General features: G+C 33.1%; 1 protein-coding gene across 2 annotated transcripts; it reads left to right on the top strand.

Annotated features, from left to right (window-relative positions):
• Window positions 1-661: 661 nt before the first annotated feature.
• Window positions 662-10131, top strand: LOC130967937 (pentatricopeptide repeat-containing protein At4g04790, mitochondrial-like). 2 transcript variants are annotated; one of them, XM_057892989.1, is made up of 6 exons: window positions 662-963; window positions 1327-1386; window positions 1535-2188; window positions 2714-2893; window positions 8773-8837; window positions 9768-10131. In XM_057892989.1, the coding sequence occupies exons 1-6, from the start codon at window positions 795-797 to the stop codon at window positions 9900-9902; spliced, it is 1263 nt and encodes a 420-aa protein (XP_057748972.1). In that variant the 5' UTR covers window positions 662-794; the 3' UTR covers window positions 9903-10131. The 2 variants fall into 2 exon arrangements, with proteins under 2 accessions (XP_057748972.1, XP_057748974.1); XM_057892991.1 differs by having other exon boundaries at window positions 9665-10005.
• Window positions 10132-18583: the final 8452 nt, after the last annotated feature.

Below are 18583 nucleotides of genomic sequence, written 5' to 3'. Positions count from 1 at the left end.
AAATTGCAGAATATAACAAGTTAACTAGATTTCAAAATACAAACATAATTTTATAAACTAAATTTTCATAATAGAAACATAATAGAAGCATAATGAACTAAATTATCAAGGACCTATTTGTCCTTCAAACTTTATTTACAAAATGACATCAATGACTTATTTGTCCTTCGAACTTTATTCCGCTTCCAGCGTTGTACCATAACGGATCCCTAGACACCGTTTCATTCACGTCAACAAGTTTCATTTGGTGTATGAGAGACAAATAAACGGAAAGATTAAATTGTCATCCATTTATTAAAGTTATGAACTTTTTTGTATTTAAATTTTGTTAGAGATGTATTTATCAAAAATTTAAAAGTTAGGATCTATCTATCTTTTTCCCTAATAATAATAGCAAATTCGTTTTCTTCTTTTGTTGGTGCTGGTCTGAGTTGCACTCTTCAATTGCATTCAAAGAGCTACTTGTATAACCAATTTTTGTCGAAAATGGATCTTTTCTATTTTTTAAAAAAATAAAGTGTAATTTTTTATTTTTAATTATATAAATAGAACCAAAATTAAATAAAAAAAAACAATAAATAATAAAATTAAACACTAGACACCATCTATTTTTTTTTCCCACCGGAGGATCCACTCCCATCTTTGCCTCATGACTTGAGAAATCCGAACGGAGTGCAACGCAACAAACCAACTCATTCTAAAATCCACACGCTAACCTATAACCATAAAAGAAAGAACAGAAGAAGCAAAACCCCCAACCGTCATCTTCACTTCGTCGTTTTTGTAGAACTTAGATGCGCGCCTCCACCATAAGAAAACTATGCACCCTCAGCACCCTATTTCGCCTTCACTCAACACGGAAAGCCAAGGCACTTGCCTCTTCCTCTTCCGTTTCCATTTCTGAGCACAATGCTTCTGAGTTCAACCACTCTTCTATCAACCTCAACCGTGTCTCTTCTCGAGGTAACCAAAAAAAAAACTTTTCCATATTTGCAAACAATACTCAATCATGTCTCAACTTTTTTTACCCCTAACCACCATTACCGTTGTTCCTCATTTCTCAGTAGCTTTTGAACTTCGTTGCATTAATGGATTTTGCTTCTTGGAATTGAGGGGAGAGAAACAGAATGATAATAATAATAATAATAATAATAATAATAAATAGAGTATAGTAGCTGGGTTTTTGTTTTCCACCTAAAGAGGATAATAATAATAATAATAATAACTGAACTTTGTGTGTGATCAAATGCTTTATTTTTTTGTTGCTGTATGATTGGGTTCCCTCTGTTGTGTTCGTAGTAACGTTTTTTTCTTTTGAATTTTTAGGTGCAGAGGATTCTCCTGATGATGATAATACGTCTTCCGAGGTTTCTTCTATAGTGTACAGTAAGTGTTTGTGAAATTTACTGTGAGAAATGCGGAGTACTAAAAGTTTTGACTTGGTTATGCTGCAATTTTGGAATGTTTCCAGACATCTTAAAATGGTTGATGCTAATCTTTTGGGGTGTGTCTGTGCACCCTTTTCGTTTTGCAGGTCCATCTCTGGCAGAGGAACATGTTGTCGTGAAAGAGGAACCTGTTGTCGAAGAAGTTGACTATGGCAAAGCAAAAATGGAAAAAGTAATAGATTTCACGTGGTCTCCTAATCTGTCTGCTGGCGACCTTTTGTTTAGACGGAAGGATGTTGTAGCCCATGAGAGAAAAAGCAAATGGATTCTTAAACTCAAACTCGAAGATCGTTCTGATAGGTTAGTTAAAATGTGTGTGAAAAAACTAGGAACAGGGGTGACCTTTGATGTGTTTCGTCAGCTGGGTCGAGAGACTGATGTGAAAGAGTTCAATGCATTAATAAAGATGAGTATACAGAAGGCAAGGACTACTAATAATGAATATGTTGCCATAGAAGAATTGAGTAAGGCTTTTCGCCTTTTAGAAAATATGAAGGAGTGCGGTTATAAGCTAGAAGAGGAAACGTATCAACCGCTGCTTAGGTATGTCATAGACATGGGCATGGTTAAAGAGTTTCAACTTTTCTCCGATGTGGTCAGAGCTGAGAATCCCTGTTCAGTTTCACGGTTGGCTTACTATGAAATGTTGCTGTGGATAAGAGTTGAAGATGAAGAAATGATTCGGGATATTTGTGAATATATTACTGTAGAAGATGGCCAAGACACTTCTGCTATGCGAGGTTAGTGAATCTATGTTTCACGTGCATGAACTTTTTATAGTTTATTTCAGATAACAGTAACATGTATTTGAATCTACAGCACAGGTTTTTAGCAGTACCATGTGGGACATTCATGATTTGCTTTATTTTAATGTAGAGACTATGCTGATGCTTTTTACAGGAGATCCTTCTTCATTTGATTTGGGAACATGTGCCATGCATTGTGAAATGGAAATACTAAATATGCTGCTTTAACTTGTTATCTTTGTTGGACATGGGTGTGCTTTGTCATTGTACTGCAATTAACAAGTTAGTCTTTGTTCACATCTTAGATATTAGAAACATGGTTTGAAAATTCATGCTAAATTGTATTCCCAGGACATAGTTAGCATCTAGCTTCATAATAATAGAAGTGATTGTGCCAAGCCTAACCTGACACATATTGATGCAATTTCACTTATTGTGTATGTTGACGTCCCATTGTAAAAGGAATTTTTGTCACATGTGGCACTAACATACGTTAATTGGAATCAAATCTTGTTGCAGAAAATTACTTATTGGCTCTTTGTGAAAGTGATCTGAAGACCCAGATTACAGATGCATTGAAAAATATAGACATAACAATGCTTTCATCTGCAAAATCTATAGCAAGTGTATTTCAATCATTAGGAAGGCTACAGTTGGAATCTCTTGCCAAGAATTTACTTTTGGATTTGAGAGCACGAGGTATGACTCTGACTTTATACTTATTTAAGCTCCTTTGAAATAATACAAGAGGAGGATTGTTCTGTTTTGAAAAGGAGTCCTTATACATGTGTATGTTAGTATGTATGCATGCATGTATTTGTTTTCCTTTTTTGTGTTTTGGATTCTCTTGTACTAATATATAGTACACGGATCCACTGCTGATCAAGTATAATCCAACTATTGCACTTGCTTAAGTAGTTATTATGTTGATAGTGACAAAATATACAACACGTTGAGGGTATAGATCATACTATGCTAATCACGTAGTCATCATGTAATTATAACTTGAGAGTTAACCTTTGGCACTTCTTTACATTCATTTGCATCTGTGTAGAGACAGATTCAAAATCCTTTTCTATGTAGGGAGACTTCTCATTTAGTTAGCCTTTTCCACATCCTTAGAGATATCTTCTATCCACAACTTTTCAATCCAGAGTTTTTATCATGTTTAGGAATTCACCTAGTCTTGGGTCTCTTTAACTTTGTCATCCTGTCTCCTTGTCTAGGAAATAAGTCTTTGTCTCTTGTGTCTGTGTTAGGTACTTGGGTATTATGGGGTGCCCAAAGTCCCATATTGGGTAGTATGGGATGCTTGATGTCGTATTTAGGAGATTAGCTCTTCCCCCTTAACAGCTAGCTCTTAATGTTTGGTTTCCCTAAGGAGTAGGTATTTAACAGTCTGATAGAATATGTTCTGCTAAATCTTACTTTCAATTTCCTAGCCCATTCTTTCAACTAAATTCTTTTTTGCCTTGATATGTCCATTGGAAGTCCAAAGCTCCTAAAAGATTAAATCAGTTATTTGGGCAGTTGTGCTTAACAGATTAACACTAATGATGCATTGTGGGTTTGAAGACATTAAAGACTATTTCCCATGAGGATTATGTACAGTGCTAGTTTAGAATCAGTTGAATATTTGTTTTATGGCTAATTCTATAGATTTATGTGTTGGGTGTTCTAGATCTTTGGAGCAGTTCTAGTTGACTAGGTAAGTTGGTTTTGGGAGGAGGAAGGAAGCCAAATCTTTGCAGTAGTGTGCTATCTATGCCGCTAATTGGTGTATTTGGTTGGGGCATAACTATATTAGATAGCAAACACATGGATAAGAAAGTTTGGGCAGAATTGGATATTTGGCCTCTATTTGGTGTAAAACTCATGATTTTTTAGAGGGTTTCCCCTCTCAGACATTTATAGAATCTGAAAACTCCACTTCGTTAATAACCTGTTCTTTTTTCTGCTTTTGTTGTCTGTCTGAAAGACGTTCTGCTTATACATGTTGTAACACCCTAATTAGTCTAAGCTTTAACTCGCGTCGTAAAGCAAAGGTTAATCAGAGATTACAACAGTTCTAAGCTCATACATATAATATATATAGAAGGAATAGTATAATCTAGAAGTCCGATGAATAATATAGCTCAAAAACAAGATTTGAAAAGCGCAAACATACTAACGAAGCTACTATCTTAACGCACAAGAAACAGAGGTGATATAACAAAAGATAAGGAGTATAATATTATAATAATCTAGCCACCGCTCTCGAAATTTAAGTCGGCTAGTCATATATACAAACAATATAGAAACCAGACAGCAAAAACAGCTTATACAAGTTTCGTTCTCTCAATACATGCCTTTAGGCTAAAACAAAATACAAAATGAGAGATGTATAAACAAAGTAAACAAAAGACTCCAAAAGGTATCCGGATCCTCCGCTTCTGTCACCATCCAAGCAACTCACCGAGGTGGGTTGCGACCTGCATCTGAAAAACACAACAGAAATATGGTATGAGAACCGGAGGTTTTCAGTATGGTAACAGTGCTCAGTGATGTAGGATATAAGACCCCGGGACGTCAAAGGCAATCTTAGACTTCATATCCATCACAAGATTCAAACTTAAAGCATACTAAAACAATAAACCATATATGTATGCAAACCTTATCATAAATAATCAGGGTATTCTATCTTAGGAGATTTCTATTCTAACCAAACACTGCTGTCCCACAGTCTTCACCAACCTATTTTCCATTCGATCCCATCGCCACCGCCTTCCGAACCTCCTCAATCCCAGTAGAAATCACAATTATATACAATGCAAGTAATACACAAGTAGAAGCATATAAAGCAAGTAGTCAAGTAAGCAAATAGGCATGTTGTTTAATTAGGCATACGATTACAAGTCGGCAAAACAAACAAACAGTTAGAAAATGCACATGATGAATGCCTGTCCTACTGGCTGTGATATCACATTGTCGGTTCAACTGCCAACCCGACACATCTCCATGGAAATGTTGCCCTTCGGAATTATCATATGGGAACTCCCGAGATATAGTGCTTGGATCACTATCCAGGGTTTTGCACTTGCACGCTCTATTGATCCGAAGGAATGCGAGCGGGATACTCTTGCCTCAGACCTCACATCTCAACGTAAGCGAGATTTAACCACCGTCCTTACGCCGCCACCACTACCTCGACAGGCGGGATCCAACCGCTGTCGTTGCCGGGCGCATAGCGTATCATAATCTCAATATAAAATAGTAGTTCAGTGGTTTTTCAGAAAACATTTTCAATACATCAGCGATTCCTCGTCACACATTCGAGTCCTCGACTCATCTCAACCACTGTCAGTTCACATTTTCATTCCGAATCCTCGACTCATTTCAACTACTGTCAATTCACATTTTCATTTCGAACTCGACAATTCTTCAATTCTAATCTCATACATCAACCATTCATCACATACCATTAAACCATTCTCAGTGCATCAGAAACCTAATCCTCCGTTTTCTAATTTTTCATAAAAATCATCAACTAAAATCCTTAGGTTATTACCCATGTTCTCATACTCAAAATTAAGCCTAAACGTCTTAAAATAGTGTTATAGAAGCTTACAATCTTGTTGGGAAGGTGAAATAGTTGAAAACAAAGTTAAATTTGAGAAACAGGACGTGTGCGTACGCACAGGGGTGTGCGTGCGCACGCCCAGGAAAGTTTTAAAAAGTGTGCGTACGCATAGAGGTGTGCGTATGCACAGGTACCAAAATTCATAATACCTGTTCGCTCGCACAAGCTGTGCTAGCGTCCTCAACAAACTGGCCTTCCTAACGTGTGCGTGCGCACAGGGCTGTGCGTACGTACAGGTTGCAAATCATCATTCGTATGTGCGCGCACCAGCTGTGCTAGCGTTGAGAACAGATTGCCTGCCTCTGCGTGTGCATACGCACAGGTTAAAATTTTCGCAGAGGTGTGCGTGCGCAAATATCAGAATGATCAGAACTTCCTCTACAAAAATTCAAATTTTACAAACTTTATGTCGATTTAAAGCGTTTTCAATGGACTTTAATTCTAAACAAATTTCAACCAATTTTAAAAACCGAGGCAAAAGTTATGATCAGACAAAGTTCACAAAAAAAATTCCTTTTTACCCAACTTCCACATGTACCCAAATTTATCAAATTCACAAGCCACATCCAACTAGATCAATACAAAACTTCCATTTACAGCACAATTTACCCTCTTGGGTTACAATTCATCATTTATACAATCTTTCCATCTCAATTCACTACTCTCATCCATCAACATCAAAAGTGCAATACCACAATCAATCCCCATTCAACTTTTCCAACCACATTACCAAATCATCAACATTCAATATTACATATATCAACACAAATCACTTCTCAACACATAATCATTCATCCTCATCATAACATTATCCATCATCATGAACAAACTCAAAAATCATCAATCCATCATAAATCGTCACATATTATCATTCAACAACTCAACAACCATTTTAATTCAAACCTATCCTATGGGTCACTAGTCTAAGTTTCCATGAATATTATATACTACATAGAGGAAACCGAAACCATACCTTGGCCGATTTCCAATATGTTCTCAACCCCAAAACGAGCACAAGCAAGCCTTCAATCACAATCTAAACCACCAAGAACCTCCAACAAGCACCAACAATCACCAACAAGCTCAAATATCCAAACTAATACCACATATATCACATAAATCAAAACCTAATACTCAAAATTAGTCATTCTTACCAGGGTTCATGAGAATCTTACCTCATCCACTGAAATTTGGGCAAGAACCCAACATGTCGTCACTAAGGAGTAGCACCTAAACAACCAAAACACAAGGTTTTCTCAAGATCATCACTTATCAAACTCGAAATCTTAGGGCAGCAGAAGGGAAGAAGAATTTCGAGAAACTTACCACAAAACTTAGATAGAATTAATGGGTTCGGCGAGAGCTTCGCGTAGCCGCTGACGGCACGCAAATCGGAGTACCGTAGCTCGAGATATCGCGGAATGAAGTGATGTGTGAATAGTGTCTCTTCTCCCTTCTCCCTCTTCTCTCAATTTTCTGGTGTGTGTGTGTTTAATGAAGGTGGAATGCTGAATGGGTTCATTAATGAGCCCTTATATATGTTGGGCTTGGGTCCAACTTGGGCCCGGTCCAACCCGTTAGCGTTTTTAGCCCATTTGACCCAACTTCGGGCAAAACCTTTAAAATTAATGCTCGGTTTTCGACTTCTAATATTTTTCTAAGGTTTTTTACTGTTTCCACCCTTTCTCGCACAGCATCGGGCAGACTTGAACCGGTTCAACCGTTTCGACTGTCGATTCGCGGTTTTTCACGGTTTTTTGTAGAAAATATATTTTCTGACTCAGAAAGACCTACTGAGTCCAAAAATCATATTTAGATCCTCAAATTCTCACTCTAACTATTCGGAACCTACTTTGGGGCAATTAATTACTTAATTAAACAGTTAATTAAGCTCGGTTCTTACACATGTAATGCATAAAACAAATCTTTTGATAAATTCATTCGTCTAAATCTCTATGATCTGGTTGAAGCTTAATATTTGGGTCCACAAGATTCAAGAGTGTCACCGACCTCCCAATTTTGTCCAAAATATCAAGAACATATTTCTTCGAGAGATGATAACTTTGGTTTTTGATTGAGCTACTTCAATCCCGAGAAAAATTTTGCACCTATTCCTGTTGTATGATTCTAATACATACTCTGAGAAGGGTGGGAGCAAGAAAGAAGATTCTATTGAGGCAGCAACAGGGGGCCAATAGAATTCCTCCTTTACTAGCATGAATAGGAGACATAAAAGAGCAAATGGTGGGGAACCACCTGTGTAACTAATTAGGCCATGTGCAAGAGTTAGCGGATGGGTGTGTGATCCTGGGCCAATTCTGTTAGGGATGAGAGAGAGATTCTCGTTCTATAGAGGAAAAAGGGATAATGAGAAGGTAGGAACTAAGACAGAATTGGAAGTGGAGCATGGGAGTCTATCTAACACTACCATAGTGTTTTTCTGCTCTATAATTTCCTGCATTTCTAGTCTAATTCTAACTGGGGAAGGGGTGATTTCACACTAATTCATTCCTACCCCAGCTCTTCTAGTTCTATTGTTTATTTCTATCTCTTTTGCTTCCATTTGTTATAGATTCCTTTATAATCATTACATGTAATGGCAATATTATCCATGTAGGCAACTAGATTGATGGATTGACCAAAGGAAGCATGTTTTTAGAGCACCAACTCCAAACATTTAGAAAGGCACGCCATTTCTAATAGGCATTTCAAGTATTTGGGTTCAGAAGTTCAATTCCAATTATGAGTTAAATTCTAAACACCAAGTAGGGTTTGAGCCAAAATAAATTAAGACATTAGAAATCTATTTCCAAGCGGAAAGAATGAGTTGATGTTGAATTTGTTGAGTTCTGGTTCTTTACTTTTGTTTATCTAGGGAGTTGTGTTTTACCCTACAAAGTTGTCCTTAATGGTGGTCTTTTATAAGTAATTAGAGTTATTCATTTTTTATGTAATGCAGATTTTGATGAAGATGATATTTCAGGCTTCATTGCTGATTATGCTGTTAGCATTCCAAATTTATCGGTAAGGAACTTCTCATGAATGCTTCTGGTAACGTCCTTGATGCTGTGTGATGTCAGGAGGCTCGTCAGCATATCTATATTTTGCTGCCTTCTCTTTTCCCTCTTCCTTTTTTTTAGAAAATTTCATTAAGATGAGGAAAGGGAAAGACAAGATTGCGTGATAAGAGATCCCTTTCGAAAAGCAAAGCAAAAAAACGATTTATCTAGAAAGCATAGTTTTCCAATCTCTCAACATGTCTGAAACGGAAGTCCTTGACCTATGTTTTAACTTTTACGTTTTCAAGATAATTGAGACTTGAGTCACTGTGGATGTTATATAAATCTAGTTGGTCGGTAAGTTTGCGTATATTTTACCTGGGACAAACAAACTTTTCCATTTTCCATATCTATAAAATGACCGATGTGCATCCAAAATTATTTAAAACCGTTTTCGCCCACTTTTACTGATTTTGGCAAAAAGAAGTGGTACACATGCTAGTTGAACAGTGGACGGATATGTACCTTAATAAGTGTCTGAGCAGATATAAATCCCTGGAAGTGATCATATCTTCTTAAATCCAGTTATATAGTATATGCATTATTCAATTTATATATTATGCAGAATTGTTTGCTGAAAGTTGGTAGATAATTCTGAGGGCATGAGGGGAATAGTAGGGTGCTGCTGGAAATGGGCTTCTCCCATGCCCCTAATCACAAAATGTTAATAAATTGTGATCTTATTTCAGAGATGTGGGAAGAAGTTTCAGTTTCAAAGGTGGTGTTTGGCATAACATTTCCTAAAATAATTTCTTTTTAAGAAAATTTTCTTTCTTTCGTTTTTTTGCTTAGGTTGAAGATATCATCTCAAAATTCAAGAGTTTGCATGATCTGTTGGAAGTTTTACATTCATCGTCATCATATGAAAAGCTGATTATGTATTGCTGTGATTTAGATATATGAGTATCATTTGGTTACAAGAGCCTTGTCCATCAGATTGAAAAAGGATGGTAGAGTGAAAATGATAACAAGACCTTTACAACCCCTGGAGTGCACTGAAGCACTTCCCTTGGCATCATCATTTGCCTGACCATAATATGAAGAGCAAACTTTTGACAAGATGATGAATAGTAATCTGTTTATTCATGTATTTAAAAAGAACGAGTCACTCAATAATGTAATTTTTTAGGGTCCATCTAGTGTACAGATGTGTTTTGGTACAGATTTACAGATTTTTGTTTTTATTTGGTTGTTTATTGATTTAAAAGTGTATCACTAAAAGTGTTGCTTAAAGAAAAAGTGTTACCCTTAATCGTTAACTTGGCTCTGATACCAATTTTAAAATGTAATTTCTTTTTTAAAATTTCTATTAACTCTTCATATTTAGCTTCGAATAAATTTATAATTTGTATAGATTTGGTTGGTGGTATTTTATAATTTGCAATTTTATAATCAAAAGTATTGATCATTTCTACTATTACTAATTCTGATTTCATTTTTATAGTTTTTTCAATCTTGTTTTAGTTTATATTCTTTTTTGCATGGATTATTGTATATAAAATCTTTTATCTGTTTGTCTTTTTCTTTAATATAATTTTTCAAATCCTCAAAAACTTTTTTTATTTCTACACTTTCTGTTGTTTCTAAATATCTTTTTAATTTTTCAACTTCATTCTCTATTTTTTCTTTCAACAGCTTTAATTCTTTTAAGTCATAATATGGTTTTACAGGCATTTATAAATTTTTTAAGTTTAGCTCCAATTTGTTTATATTTGTTCTTATTTTTATCCTTTTTATTATAAGGTTATTAATTTCGAACTGAAGGTTATTTAACTCCCTTTTATACTCCTTTATTTTACTTTTTAATTTTTTTCGCCCTTTTTCTTTTTATTTTGTTTTCTGGTCTTTCAATCTTTGTATACTTCATTATTTTTCTTAGAATTTCTGCAAATTCTATCATTGATTCATCACTATTTTCTAGAGATTCTATTAATTTTTCTAACTCTTCAACTTCTCCTTTCAATTTGTCATAGATTACTTTTAGAGCTTCAAATGCTCTTTGATTTATTTCAGAAAACTGTAAATAATTCAACTGATTTTCTCTTTCAAAGAGCTCTTGTTTCTTGTCTTGATAGGTTACATATATTTTTTCTTTATTTATTGTCATAACTTAGTGTTTAGAGTTTCATTTAATTTTTCGACCTTTTTTGTTAATTCTTTTATTTCAGAATTTTCTTCTTTAATCTTTAACTTAGATAAACTTAAAGGGCTATTAATTTTAGATTCTCTTATTTGAAAATTCGATGAAACTAATTTTCCTGATGGTTCTTTTAATAATAGAACTGGGTTTTCAATAGCTTTATATTTTGGTATTTCTGTTTTTACGATTTTCTGAAATAATTCATCAACATAAATTCTTTCTCCGTTTTTAAATATTATACTATGATGGCTATTTGTTAAAGCATAATTTATTGCATATGTAATTGAAAATGGTTCATCATCTTGTTCCATTAGATTCTTTCTGTGAAATTTATAAGCTAAGCTTATAGATCTTCCAAGATTTTCAGTTGATAAAGGTATAACGTATCCAAGATGGGCATTGAATTTAACATTTACGTTTGCCAAGTTTCCATGAACAATTCCAATTATTTGATTTATTGGGTCATCAGTAATTCTTTTATCGCAGATTGCTAAGCTTATTGGTGAATTAATTCCTTTCATGTATGTAGATTTGATTAAGACTTGTATAGTACTAATATGGATCCATCCAATTTTAGATCTTTTTTGTTGATCCTTAATTTTCTCAATCTGTTTACTCAATTCTTCATCATTTATCAAAGCTATTTCAAGTTTTCCATTGGCGGATTTTATCTTTATAGGTGCTTCAAGTTGAATTTTTCCATAGTATATTATATTTTTTCTATTAAAAACTTCTTTTAAAAGATTTTGTTTATTAAAATTTTCATTTGATTTGAGATTTAATTCTGTTTTTAGAACAGCCTGTTTTTCATTATCTAATAAGGAAGATAATCTATAATAATTAGATTCTTCCGTTAATTCTAAACTTTCTAAATAATTCATAACTAAGAGATTAGGATAAAGGCGTACCATTCTAGAGAGAAACTTCCTTTATTTAGAATATTTTACATAAGATGTTTTTGTCTCCAGAGGGGAGTTTAGAATTGGTTTTTCCTAAGGGAATTCTTCTTCAGACTATAGAATCGCCTTGGCAGCTTCCTCCTTGCTCTCCTAGCATATGAGTACTCTTAGCCTCCTGCTTTTTATTGTCTGATGCCTTCTACAATTGCCTAAGCAATCTATTTATAATGGTTGGGTCTGATGGATAATTCCCATCCTTACCCTTCTTATGACGTCATTGCTTACGTCATTGTTTATTATCTTGCACCAGCTACATTGTTGGTGCTCTATGACCTAAGCGCTTACGTCATTATGCAATAATGTCGAGAGATACTTCAGATGCGCTGTCCTCTTCTTTTATGTAGGTGGATGAGCTGTCTTCTTCTTTTATCATGTGGGTAGATCCCATTTCATTATTGCTTTCTTCAGATATTTCTGAGACACACAGCTGGCACTTATGGTCTTCTCTGTTTTTTATCAAATAGCAGAGATTCCTTTTTATCCCTTCAGGGAGTTTTTCTAAGAGTCCGGATAGATTGTAGAATGCAGATTCAAACTCTACCAAGAGTCTCATCTCTCTTTCTTCAATTTCATTTCTTTTACTGGACACAAGCAGAGTATTTCTGCTTTTATAATTGATTCTTGTGTGAGATTCCCTTGTTATCTTTTGAGTTCTTTCGAAGACCCTTGCTAGTGTGCTGGCTAGTCTTCCTTCATGACTGTAAATCGTTAAGTCTTGAATCTGATCAATTGGTTGAAAATTTCCTGAAAAGACGGACATGAATATTACTTGGTATGCTGGAACCAAGCATTCTTTTTCTTCATTAAAAATAGGTTGATTGTTTGTAAATTTTAGGGATATATCCCTTGGATTTACATTGTCAATCATATTTTTAAATCTCTTTACTGCATCAACAAATCCTGCAGGAAATTCACTAATAATTTTTAGATCATTAAAAATTAAAATTGTATCAATTAATCCATACTGGAAAAACTGATAGGTGTCCGATGGGGAAGCATCTGAAAATATAACCAGCTTTGTTAGCTGTTCTTTGGCAATAGGATAATATCCCAAAATTGCCCTTTTTTCTTCAGTCCAATTTAGGACTATGTTAAGGGTTTCTCTAAGATTTGATCTACAGACCCTTTTCTTTTCCTTGATTTCAGCCCTTGTAGGAATGTTTCTTATTATCCCTGTTCTCTAGGTTTGAATTGGAGCTTTATCTGCTCTTTTTAGGGTTTGCTCTGGATGGAGAGCTTCATATTCCCTGAAGGATTCCTTTGCTTCTTCCAGTGTTAGAAATCCTCCTTTATGAATTATCCTTGATTGATGTGTGAATGGTGCTGCTTTTTTCCAGGCATCATATACTCCTTTCATGGGGCCATTATAAATTACATAATATTTTTTATCTTGGGTGGATTTTTTAATGATTTCAGCAATTGTTTTATTTTCTGAAATTTTTTCTTCACCTGATTTGTCCACCATGCTTAGCTGGCTGAACTCTGATGGTTTTGCTTGTTGTGTTGATTTCATTGCTTCAATGGCTTTCTTGAGGGATTGGATCTGTGTCCTTATTTGCTGACAATGCTTGCATTTTTCGAGTTCTTGTTCATATTTTTGAATTTCTTGATCTAATGCGTTGTAGACGAACTCCATTCTCTTGTTAATATATCTGCAATAACATTTTTGTCACCCTTAATATATTCAATTTTTATTGGATATTGTAACAAAAATAATTGCCATCTTACCAATCGTCCATGATTATAATCAACTTTTAAATTATATCGTATAAAACCTGTTAGGTAACTTGAATCTGTCCTTAATGTAAATTCTCTGGGTAGTAAATCAATTTTCCATTTCTTAAGAGATTTAATTGCTGCCAGAGTTTCCTTTTCATGAGTGGTATATCTCTGTTCTGTTGGAGTAAAGTTCCTGAAATATACCTGCAAAGTAATTCCTTTGGGGGATATTTAGAATCTAGTGATTCTTTTTCTTGTTCCAAGCTTTTTATAGCTTTCTTAGCTTTTAGACATCCTGACCAGGTTATGTCTGAGGCATCTGTTTCTACTCTTAAGTAGTCATTTTCTTCTGGAATATAAAGTTCTGGAAGTTTTTCACATAATTCTTTAATTCTTTGAATTTGCATACTATCTTTTTCATCCCATTTCCATTCTTTTTTAGTACTTATTTTTGGAAATAAGCTTTTAGTGTATTCTGTTATATTCTTTAAAAATCCTTGATCAGAAATATAATTTATACACCCTAAAAATCTTTGTAATTGTTTTCTATCTTCTATTTTATTAGGAAATAAATTTACTTTTTCTAGAACATTTGGTTGAAGTTTTAGCTTTCCTTGAATGGATAGAATTAATCCAAGAAACTCTATTTCTTGTTTTGCTATTCTTGCTTTCTTTTTGCTAAGAACTAATCCTTTTTCTTTACATCTTTCTAAAACTATTAATAATTTTTGAAGATGATCTTCTTTATCCTGTTTTATAAAAATTAGTATATCATCAATGTACACTAAAACAAATTCATTTAACTCCTTTAGATTTTCCTCCATAAATCTTTGATAAATACCCGGGGCTTGTTTTAATTCGAATGGTAATACATTCCATTCATAGAGCAACACACTTGTTGATTCTTTTGTTGGGCAAGTAAAAGCAGTTAATTTCTTTGTTTCTTCGTCTAAACGAAGTTGCCAATATCCTGATTTTGCATCAAGAGATGAAAACCAAGTTGCTCCTTTGATTTTTTCTAAAATAGAATCTTTTCTTGGAAGTTTATGAGCATCACCAATAGTTGCTTCATTCATCTTCTTATAGTTAATAACCATTCTTCGTTTTTCCCTTTTAATTTCATTATTGTTTTCGACATAAAAGGCTGGAGCCGCGTAAGGGCTTTTACTTAATCTTATAATTCCTTTTTCCAAAAGATCTCTACATTCTAATGAGAACTCTTCTCTATCTCTTGCGGAATAAGGAATTTTATTTGGAACATTTATCTCTTTTGTAGGGTCTTTTAATTTAATGCTTACTAATTCGTTATTTGTATTTTTAATATCCAAAGGATTTTCAGCACAAATTTCATCCAGAAGTTCTTCTATCTTTGTTTCAAGATTATTTTTTGGAATTTTTATCTGAAAGTATAAATTTAAATAACATGTCTCTAATATAGAAAATATTTTAAATTTTAGAATCTTATCTATAGTAGTGGTTGGTATTTTTATACGTTTCGATTTTTGATTTATTGAAGAATCGTGTGGAGCTTTTAAAACTATATATGTTAATTCTTGAATGAATGGATGATATAGCTTTAAAAAGTTATTTCCTATGATAAAATTCATTCCAGAATCTAACATATATATAGATGGAATAATGAACCTATAATTTTGAATAAAAATTTCAGCCATCTCTGCTTTTTGGTCAATTTTATGTATTGATTTGTCAGCTATTCTAACTCTTAATGGTTTCTTTAATTTTTTTCAATCAAGTTTTATATTTGAACTAGCAAAGCATTGTGTTGCTCCAGAATCTATGCAAGCATTTATAAACTTTTCTGTTATTTTTATAGTAATAAATGTGGCATTATTACTCAATCTCTGAGTCTGTTTCTGAGACATATTCAAAAATATAGTCTAAGTTATCATCAGATTCCTCTAATGGTTCCATGAAACAAGACTTAGCAATTTCTATTTGTTTAGTAAGATTCTTTTTATCCTTCTTTTTTGGACATTCATTTGCATAGTGTCCTTCTTCTTGGCAATACCAACACTTACAATTTTCTTTTTTATTTGGGCAATAGTTATTTTTTTGTCTTTTATTTTTATTGTTATTTTCTTTCCTAAAATACCTCTTTTTTCTCCAGTTTGGATAGTATTTTCTTTTTCTAAATTGATATTTTCTTTTTCTTTGAAGGTTTTTATTAAGACCATATTTTTGAGGTATCTCTTCATTATCCTGACAGCAGATTCTAATTATATTTGTAAATCTTTTTTGAGTTGCTTCTTGCATACAACGTTCTTTTATTTCCTCTCTTATTGCAGAGGTTGCTCCACCAAAATTATTTTCAATTGTCCCTCTATTTATTTCTCTTATAAATCTTCCCATTATAAATTCATTAGCAGGATATGGAAGTTTTGTTATATACATACTAAGATAATGATTTTTATCTTCTTCTTTTAATTTGTAATAATGTATTCTATATTCGCATATATAAGATTCCACATTACATAGATCATATATCTGAATATTAGCTAAATGGTTTTTTGCTTCTTGAAATTCTTTATTATAGACTTCTTGTCTATGATCTATAATATTTTTTTCAAAAAATTCTTTATATAGAATCATCATTATATATAATATCTTGTCATAAGCTGTTGTTTTTGTTGCTAAATCTACTATTATTTGGTTTTCTATTGATGTCATATAATCTCTTATAGTTCCTTTAGTATGAAACCCTATGTAATTCCAAATATCCCTTTCAGACAAATCACTAAGTTTTGGATTAGTAAAAGCTTCTAATAAAAAGGAATTCAACCAATTTTCGAAAATTTCTTTTTCATTCTTTTTACAGTCTAAATCAAGCATTCTTTCTCCTTCCATTTCCTGGATTTTAGGAACGTATTTTGATGGTATTTTTGTATATTTTGAATCTTTATTTATAAACCCTTTTTTAAAAGCATAATTATCAAAACCTGTTTCCCATTTAAATTGAGATTGATTATCTTTAGATGTTCCAGCTTCATTTTTTACTTGTATTGGAATTGCTGGTTCTTCGTCACTTGAATAATCTAGGATGTGTTCTTCATTTTCTATATTTTCAGAATTTACTAATTCTTCTTCTATTTGAAATCCTTGTTCCATAATATTATTTTCTTGAACCATTTTTAATTGTTTAAAGAGCATTGTAACTTCTTCTAATTTTTCCTCAATATTCATAATTTTAGTGGTGGTTTTACTTTTAAATTTGTTATGTTGATTATATTTTGAAATTTTTCTTCTTAAGGATTCTCTTTTTCCTTATTTCTTTGAAATTTTATGGATACTAATATTTCTTCAAGCATATCTACTATAGAATTTAATTGTGGGTTAAAAGTATGATAAAGATGTGGGGAATCATTTCCATGGTAACATTTCTTAGAAATTTCGTGTGAAAAATAAGTTTTTTCAGGTTTTTGAAGTCCTTCAATAAAACTTATAGTAAAATAAAGATTTTGAGAAAAATCATTTTGTATTGATTTTAAGAATTCGGTGTCATTACAGTTAACATTAGTTAAAATCATTAATTTTTGATCTATTAATTTTGATAACTTAATTATTTCTTCTCTTAAATCTTTTAATTTACTTTTTTCCATTAGGTGACGCTTTTGTGAAGAGTTACGGTTTAAAGTAAAAAGTGTGGCTTTAAAAAGTGTAGTGTAAACAAATCTTTAAATCTGTATGACTTTTTGATCTGTATACTAAAATTTAGCCATGACACCTAATAACATTAAACACCACATTATAACTTATTACCAATTTCCTTTAATCATTCATTCCTTTCCCACCGAAAATGAAGAAAATAAAAGAAAGAAAATGGAGACGTGGCTTAGGTGCATGAATAAATATGTATATAAGCTTGACACCTAATGATATTTAATACCACAAAATTTCTCATTCAACACCCTTAGCCTTTAATCACCCTCATTTCCTTTCATTCATCAACATGAACTAAAGAAAAAAAAGAGGGAGAATGCCGTGAGCGAGAAGAACGAGAAACCATGGCACCAAAAATTTTTTGAGTTCAATTTCTTATGATCCGTAATTCTAATTAAAAATTTAATCCGGTAAAAGTGTTTCTATCTTCCTCCTCTACACGTTGGCGTCATTTTTGTTCGATGGAGACTGACGGTGACGTAGCTCCTCTTCCCCTTGAGTTCGGCCAACTGGAGTTCTAGGAGACACAGATGATTTCTGACGCTTTTCTTTTCAGCAGCTCGGTCAAAAGTTTCTCCAGAATTTTTGTGGATTTTGATTTCATACGGAGGTAGGGGATTTATTTTTTAAAGATAAACGTTTTTAATTTAGAATGCCTACAAAATTAATTGAATATATATATATATATATATATATATATTAATAATAGTAATGTTATTGAGTATGGATTATTGCTGTGAATGTGACTGTTTTCTGATTATTAAGAATTTCGCTGATTTGAGAATTGTTGAGAAAAAGGCTGGTGAATTGTTGAGAAATAGGGTGGTTTAGACCGAATTTTAGAGAAAATACCACCGAAATTTTATAAAATCTGAGGTTTTATTTGAAAAGTTATTTCAAAAGATTTGGTTTTGGAAAATTAAATTATTTAAAATATATTTAGTTAAGAAAAGATTTACTCTATTTTAAAGTTTGATTTATTAAGGAAAATATAATGTTAAACCCAATCTTTTAAGGAGAGATTTTGTTTTAAGTAAAGATTTGAGCTCGGTTTATTAAGAAAAGGAATCTCTGCCACAAGAGAGCAGAGAACAAGGTTTTAAAGAATATATTAATTAATGAAGTGTCTGCCACAGGAGAGCAGATGTGACATTGTTTGGGCCTTAGTGCCAAATGTAAAGTGGGGATGCCCACACACTGAGAACTGTTTTCCAG

The sequence above is a fragment of the Arachis stenosperma genome, chromosome 3 (assembly GCF_014773155.1).
Source record: "Arachis stenosperma cultivar V10309 chromosome 3, arast.V10309.gnm1.PFL2, whole genome shotgun sequence".
Taxonomy (NCBI): Eukaryota; Viridiplantae; Streptophyta; class Magnoliopsida; order Fabales; family Fabaceae; genus Arachis; species Arachis stenosperma.
This window is presented reverse-complemented; position numbering and strand designations above follow the sequence as displayed.